Source organism: Cyclopterus lumpus, chromosome 7 (genome assembly GCF_009769545.1).
Source record: "Cyclopterus lumpus isolate fCycLum1 chromosome 7, fCycLum1.pri, whole genome shotgun sequence".
Lineage (NCBI taxonomy): Eukaryota > Metazoa > Chordata > Actinopteri > Perciformes > Cyclopteridae > Cyclopterus > Cyclopterus lumpus.
This window is the reverse complement of record NC_046972.1, coordinates 22,158,790-22,166,289: the sequence shown is the minus strand read 5'-3', so window position 1 is coordinate 22,166,289 and position 7,500 is coordinate 22,158,790. Positions and strand designations below refer to the sequence as shown.

The 7,500-nt window shown below is 47.3% G+C and overlaps 1 protein-coding gene across 1 annotated transcript in view; it reads left to right on the top strand.

Moving 5' to 3' along the window:
* Positions 1-7,500, top strand: part of plxnd1 (plexin D1) — a 57,362-nt gene that overhangs the window by 18,692 nt on the left and 31,170 nt on the right. Inside the window, exons 8-12 of the mRNA XM_034537867.1 lie at positions 2,693-2,792; positions 3,990-4,088; positions 5,730-5,819; positions 6,026-6,137; positions 7,180-7,337. Of these exons, the coding sequence (XP_034393758.1) occupies positions 2,693-2,792; positions 3,990-4,088; positions 5,730-5,819; positions 6,026-6,137; positions 7,180-7,337 (559 nt within the window). The remainder of the gene's footprint in view (positions 1-2,692; positions 2,793-3,989; positions 4,089-5,729; positions 5,820-6,025; positions 6,138-7,179; positions 7,338-7,500) is intronic.

The following is a 7,500-nucleotide window of genomic DNA, read 5'->3' as shown; positions in this document are numbered from 1 at the left end:
TCTCCCCTCGTCCGTCTCTGCCCGTCTGCTCTTTTCTTCTTCCCCTCTCTGACAGAGACGTGATTGAGGATGTGTGTTTAACCGCTGTGTCCACTGAGAGGCCCTGAGAGTGTGAGCCCGGCTGTGTGTTTAGTGTGTGTGTGTGTGTGTGTGTGCGTGTGTGTGTGTGTGTGTGTGTGTGTGCGTTTGTGCGTGAATGGTCATTATGCGTCGGTGTGGGCAGCGTTACTGGGTATTTACTGTCAGTGCCGGGTCATGCAGAGACAGAGAGAGAGAGAAAGAGAGTGTCAAATGTGTGTGTGCGTGTGTGTGTGTGTGTGTGTGTGTGTGTGTTGTAGTGCGTAAGTGTTTTAATAGGACAGAAAGGGAGTCAGGGAAAACAGAAAAGCTGCAGCTGATAAGAGCCTAGAGGGGTCCGTCTGCTTCTAATCAGAACACACACATGTTCGATTACGGCTCCACATCCCTTTACACCTATCCCAGTCTACCGCTCCCCCCTCCCACCCCACCCACCCCCTGGACTAGAGACCTCCTCAGAGTGGTGCTATCGCTGGAGGCGCTATCATTCCTAGCGTGGGACATCTGTCTCCTCCCGGAGGCAATGCAGTGACACACTCTCCGCACACACACTGCGCAGAGCGGAGGTGTTCCAGTTTCAGCAGTTTACCACGAAACCAGCGCGATCCACATCCCATAACTCGTGACCTTTCTTTAGCTCAGCTTGTGCTCGCTGCAGCAGACGTCTCTCAAAAGGATTTTTGTTGTTTGAGGTCTAAAATTCTTTACGAAAAATCGTCATTTGAAGCGAATATTTTATCATTTTATCATATATTTTATCATTTGAATGCATCCGATGCTTGGGCCCGCTCCTTCACAGGCATAAAGGCATTAAAGTCGCCCGTGAATATGAGATATCGGTTTACAGTTCATCACAATTCCTCCCCGGGATAGAGGAGGTCGGTTTAATGGCGCTTTGCTCGTTACACTCGTTGTTTTTACGATTCTTCACAGTGCGTTTTGTTTGCGCGCCCGCTGGCGTCGAGCAGAACGGTGCAAACGAACGGCGCGGCGAGTATAAACTGTTTCATAAGCGCTCATAAAACAGAGCTTTAGAGTAATATCTATAAACCGGAGGGCAACGGGATGAGAGGTTGAGTCTGAGTACTGTGCAGGCTTCGGTCGAACGCGGGTCAATAATCTGCGTGGAGAGCCAAAGAGGCACGACGCGTCGGCTGCAATGCATTCTGGGAACCCCGCCGGCTATCGTCTGGTGACGAGTTGTTTTTTAAATTTTTATTGGCAACTCGCTGATCAGACTGTAAACAATGAGCAGCGCACAGAAAAGGAAGTTTTGGCCAGGAGGATGTCCACCGGCTACACAGGAACTCCAAAAATATAACCCCGGAAACATAACCCCAGAAATATAACCCCAGGAATATAACCACAGAAATATAACCCCAGGAATATAACCCCAAGAATATAACCCCAGGAATATAACCCCGGAAACATAACCCCAGAAATATAACCCCAGGAATATAACCACAGAAATATAACCCCAGAAACATAACCACAGAAATATAACCCCAAGAATATAACCCCAGAAACATAACCACAGAAATATAACACCGGAAACATAACCCCAGGAATATAACCCCAGAAATATAACCCCAGGAATATAACCCCAGAAATATAACCCCAGAAATATAACCCCAGGAATATAACCCCAGAAATATAACCCCAGGAATATAACCCCAGGAATATAACCCCAGAAATATAACCCCCGAAATATAACCCCAGGAATATAACCCCAGGAATATAACCCCAGAAACATAACCCCAGGAATATAACCCCAGAAATATAACCCCAGGAATATAACCCCAGGAATATAACCCCAGAAATATAACCCCAGGAATATAACCCCAGAAATATAACCACAGAAATATAACCACAGAAATATAACCCCAGGAATATAACCACAGGAATATAACCCCAGGAATATAACCCCAGAAACATAACCCCAGAAATATAACCCCAGAAATATAACCACAGAAATATAACCACAGAAATATAACCACAGAAATATAACCCCGGTGTAATGCGTTATTTTTTTTCTTCTTTTAACAGCTGATTTAGTCTTTTCACGACAATCACAGAATAAAACATCTTATTATTTAACCTGATCAGCTTTAATACTCTCCACAAGTCACTAATAATAATCATTTCTAAAACGAATTCAACCTTTTTTTATGTATTCTTGGACAAATGAACATTTGTATGGAATCCACAAGCTGCTGATGCACTTACTCGCTAATATGTCCTCACTTAGCTGGCGTGCAACTCACAATGATAGAATCACAAGAGGAAGCACACACACACACGCACACACGCACACACACACACACACACACACACACACACACAGCGTGTTCATAGAGAAGCCCAGTTTGACCTCCCCGACTCGCTGTGTGTCGCAACTGTGGAACGGACGCGTCTGCCGCTGTGACTAATCCTTAGTTCCTTTTTATTAGCTCCGCACTTTGATGCCTCAATCGGTCCGGCCTCTCGAAGTGGGCCACGTATTCAAACACTGGGTTTGCTGCATGGGAAGAGGGAGATATACAAAGGGGGGGGGGGATTTCTCAAACTTTTTCCCATGTATGTGTGTGTGTGTGTGTGTATCCATCTGTTGCAGATGTGTGAGCTGCCTGAGCACCAGATGGAAGTGCTACTGGGACCCCGACAGCCACCTCTGCGTGGCCGGGAAAGACGAGTCGAAGCACGACCTGCTGGAGGTGAGCCGTCTCCTCCGTTTCCTCTTTGATCCACTAACCGGGGGTGGGGGGGGGGGGGGGCGGCTGCAAACTGATCTGGTGTCCAGACAGGTTGCGCAAGAGCAAACCATGTGGTAATTCATGTTTGAGGTGTCTCAACCACAGAATGCAGAGATGTTGAAACTCTCTATAAAGTCTCTGGAGGTTCTGGTTTAACAGACTCCTTGAAAGGGGGTGAAGGGACAGTTGTTTTTCTCTCTCTCTTTTGGGGCAGTTTTGGGTTTTGAACAGCATGTGGAGTAGGTTCATTGTGTCTGTTTTTTTTATTATTATTATTATTATTATTATTATCATTACAGGGGAATTATGACTAAATGTGTGTGTTTGTTGCCAGAGAAAATGGAAATCTACACCTACTTTTTTTTTTTTTTTCTCGCCGTATTTCCTCATTTTTAAGTAGGTGGCTGTACAAATAGGTCATGGTGATGTATGTTTGGCAATGCGAAGCCCCCACGAGGGTGTGAAATACTTTTCCAAATATTTTTCCGGGGGGGGGGGGGGGGGGGGGGATTGCATGAAAGAAAGAAGAAGAAGAAAAAAAAAAAGCCTGTGAAACTGGGGAAAATGATCCCAAACTTCGGTAACCTCATTGAAAACTAATGAAAGCTCCCCAGAGGTACTCTGAGTGTGGGGGGGGGGGGGGGGGGGGGGGGTGGGGGGGGTTATCGCTCAGCCGGATCCTCCAGGGGCCCTGAGTACTGGTCCCAGTTAGAAAGGGAGAGGATGGCTGCTGGTCAAGTGCTACATTAAAGACATCCCTGCATTTCTCTAAGCAAATAAATCCAACTTCAGACTTTCAGTTCGTAAAAAAAAAAGAAAAATGTTCGTTTTAAAAATAACCCGATGAGGTTTTTACTCGTAACGTGGGTCACGAAGAGATGAGGAGGCGGGTTCTTCCTGTTCTGCTGAGCCCATCACGACGTCGCGTCCGGTGGGTCTGTTTTTTCTTCTTCTAATCCCTCACCGTCTCTATTTGAAGCTATTGTTGTTTTCCCACGAGAGAATTGACCCTCTCATTTCCTCCCCCCTTCCAGATAAACAGGACAGGTATTTTGGGTATTTTGTAATTTTTTTAAAGGATGTGTGCAGGGAGGGGGAGCCATTGTTTTCTTTTAACTCCGACATGTCACTTCCTGCCCCCCCCCCCCCCTTCCACAGAATGCCGTTTCCTGTCCCAGCCTGGTGGCCTCAGAGGTTCCTCCGTCGCCATCGGAAACGACCCAGGACTTCACCTTGTCCCTCAGCAACGTCCAGGAGGTACGCCAGACAACAACATGAACATGATTTTGGAGTAAAACAGAAGCATATGGTGTGTTCGATTTCAAGCCGAGTCACACAGATGGATCATTTGTGTGCCGGGGTCAATGCATGAGGAGGAGGAGGAGGAGGAGGAGGAGGAGGAGGAGGAGGAGGAGGAGGAGGAGGAGGAGGAGGAGGAGGAGGAGGAAGCCGGAGCTTTATTTCACTCGTGTTTCAATTTAAATTCTCACAGTCTTTCCCAGGTCTTCTTTTCTTTTTTAAACTCACATTCTCACTCTTAATCCACGCTGAGCGAGTCGGGGCGCTGATCCTGCATCACTGATGAGGACACAACTGGGATCTTCAAACAAATATATATATATATATATATATATATATATATAAATTCCAGCGCTGACTAGTTGACAGGCGTGGTCAGTCGGACTCCTAACCCCGGCTGGCCTTTTCCAGCCCTCTCCCCCGGTGTGTTGCCATGGTGACAGACACTGAGTCACATAGAAATACACACCTACACACACACACACACACACACACACACACACACACACACACACACACACACACACACACTTCCCGAGGGCAGCCTGGCCGTGACTGGACATTCATATCACTACTATTTTATTATGATCGCGTACACACGTATTCGGACTTGAATAATGTCGTCGTCAGCAGGAAGTGGGGTCCCCCCCCTCCCCCCCCCCCCCCCCCCCCTCTGGAATCATCTGTGGGGAATTTTTCACTTCTTTTGGGATGAACATAATATAAATTGTTTATACTTATTCTGTGATAAACCGTCAAACACGGAGCAGCGAGCTCGCAAGTCGGGCCAAAGTCTTCTATCCAGATATATATATATATATATATATATATGGTAGTAAATACGTCTTAAATAACCGCATGGGGGAAGCCTATTTTTGTATATATATTTCCAGCTATGCACTGACATGTGTTTTACATGCATCATGCAGAGTAATCAGCGAGTTGGTATTATGGATACAAGATACCTGGATATGCGACTCCATCGTAAACACGCATTTGACGTATTATCATATCGTGTTGTCGCGCAGCCCCACTGGTAAAGTTATTCCTTCTCAGATTGAGAACAAGTCCAGCAAACTTGTGTTGAAGTTCTTCTGTGGAAAAAAATATTAAATGCCCCCTCCCCCCCCCCCTTCCTCCTCCTCCAAAAAGAAATAAAATAAAAGATGAAGCTTCTCTGGTGTGAGACACTTTGAGTAATGGCTGCTCGTACCTATCGGAGCTTATTTATGGCCTCACCTCCACACACATCTCGGCTCGGAGGAACTCATTCAACTCGTGTTTTTTTATGGAGAAGGAATTCATTACTCTGGCTCCCAGATGACTCTGCGGAGATGATGGGAGTCCAGATGTTTATGAATATGAATTTTGAATGGATTGCTTCTTTCCCTGGCAGGGACAATTATTTTGGGGGGTTTATTTCAGTCCGCTCCCCCCCCCCCTCTCCACCCAATTGTTTGCCAGGAATGTTCAAGAGCATTTCTTTTGGATGCTGACGCCGTGTTTATCTCACGTGGCATCACCGTTTTTTACCGCTATAGTTATGGCTGAAAATAATACGGCACGTTGTTTTGCGTGTGTTTTTTTTTTTTCCGACAGGGGGAGGAGCTGGAGTGCGACTTCGGGACGGAGCGGCGATATGAGGCCACGTGGCTCAACGGCTCGACCGTCAAGTGCAGCGGAGTAACAGTGAGTACACGCAGAGGCCTTCAAGTCAAGAAGCTGGGCTACCGTTGCATTTACCGGCTCAGCGGGTCCATTATTGTGAGATTTACTCGCTTGTAACTAGTTTTTTTATTGCACTTACTATACCCCCCCCCCCCTTTTTTTGTTGACTACGAACTCCTTTTATTTTAGTGACCTTCATGTGTGTACTTTTTTTTCCGCCCTCGTAGCTGTCCACCAACCAGAGGAGCCAGGTGTACCACCTCAACCTGAGGAGGAGAGGAGGACGCTTCAGGGCGCAGACGGAGGACGTCTTCGTGGACAGCCCTCGGCCAATGGGAGGTGAGGGCGCGAGAACGAGCGTTTTTTCCATTAGCCACGCTTCGGCTGTCCGCTCGGCTCTCCTGTGTTTGAGCGTAATTAAAAACTGGCAAAAACAAAGGAGGGGGGGGAGAAGAGAAAAATGACATAGCGTGCCACTGTTGGCTCCCAGAATGCATTTCACTTGTGCATGAATGTTTTTTTTCTTTTCTTTTGCTGATGAGCCTGGTGGATTTGATTAAAGCTGGAGGGACAAACAGCGTTAGACGGCCTTTCACTTGCAATAACAGTAGTTTGTGTGTGTCACAACACATACTTTGCAGACTAGCAATTTAACCGTGCTATCATATTCTGCCGGCCGCCTAATTACACATAATGATCGCCGCAATTTAAGGTGCGATCGATGCAACGCGTGTGCAAGTGTCCGTACGCGTTGTTGCAAACGCAGTTCGAGCTCCATGACGACGGCGAGATGATGAAAAGTGGCTCTCGTATTGTTCATAACTTGGCGTGGCGTCCGCCGTGCAGCCGCTAAAACAAAAACAAAAAAAAAGCCGGTGCCTGTCCCAGGTGTGCTGTTGGCAGCGAGAGTCGAGCACCGTTGAGGACACGGCGGCGGCGTAAACATGCAGAATCATCACATTTAAAAAAACAGACACACACAGACACAGACAGACACACACACAGACACACACAGACACACACAGACACTGCATTGTAAGCACAAATGCACAGATGCACATGCAGTGATACAAATGGGATTTCTCACTGGGAGGCACACTGGAACATGAACATAATTATCTGTTTCTCGCCGGCTTTGTTCTCTTCCACTCCTCTTCCTTTTTAAAAAATTTTTTTTTATGCCGGTTTATTTTTAACAGCCGTGCATAATATCACCCTGCAAATGCTTATGCTGTTTATTTCAAAACAAGCAGCACCGTGTGGTTCGTATAGAGTATATATAGCTATAAAATAAGACTAGGGTGTACTTTAAGTCGAGGCCACGGTTCAATGATTCTGTATTAGAGCATCGACGACCTCTCTGCCTGCCTTCTCCTTCTAGTGGAGGTGTACAACTGCGGCGTGGGGAGCTCGGACTGCTCCCAGTGCTGGGGCCGCGAGGACCAGGGCCACCTGTGCGGCTGGTGTGACAACAGCTGCAGGCCGAGGGACGACTGTCAGCCAATCGTGGATCAATGCCCGCCTCCCGAGATCCTCAAGGTGAGCTCGCAGGTTAAAGGCCACGAAGCGGTGAACCAATCGGGGGGCCGTCAGAGGGAGAGTTTGAATAGAGTCTCGTTAAAGCGGTCTGGGGGGGGGGGGGGGGCATGGGAACACCGTGAGTGTACACCGTGTGTCAACGGGTCACGATGAGAGTTATGTG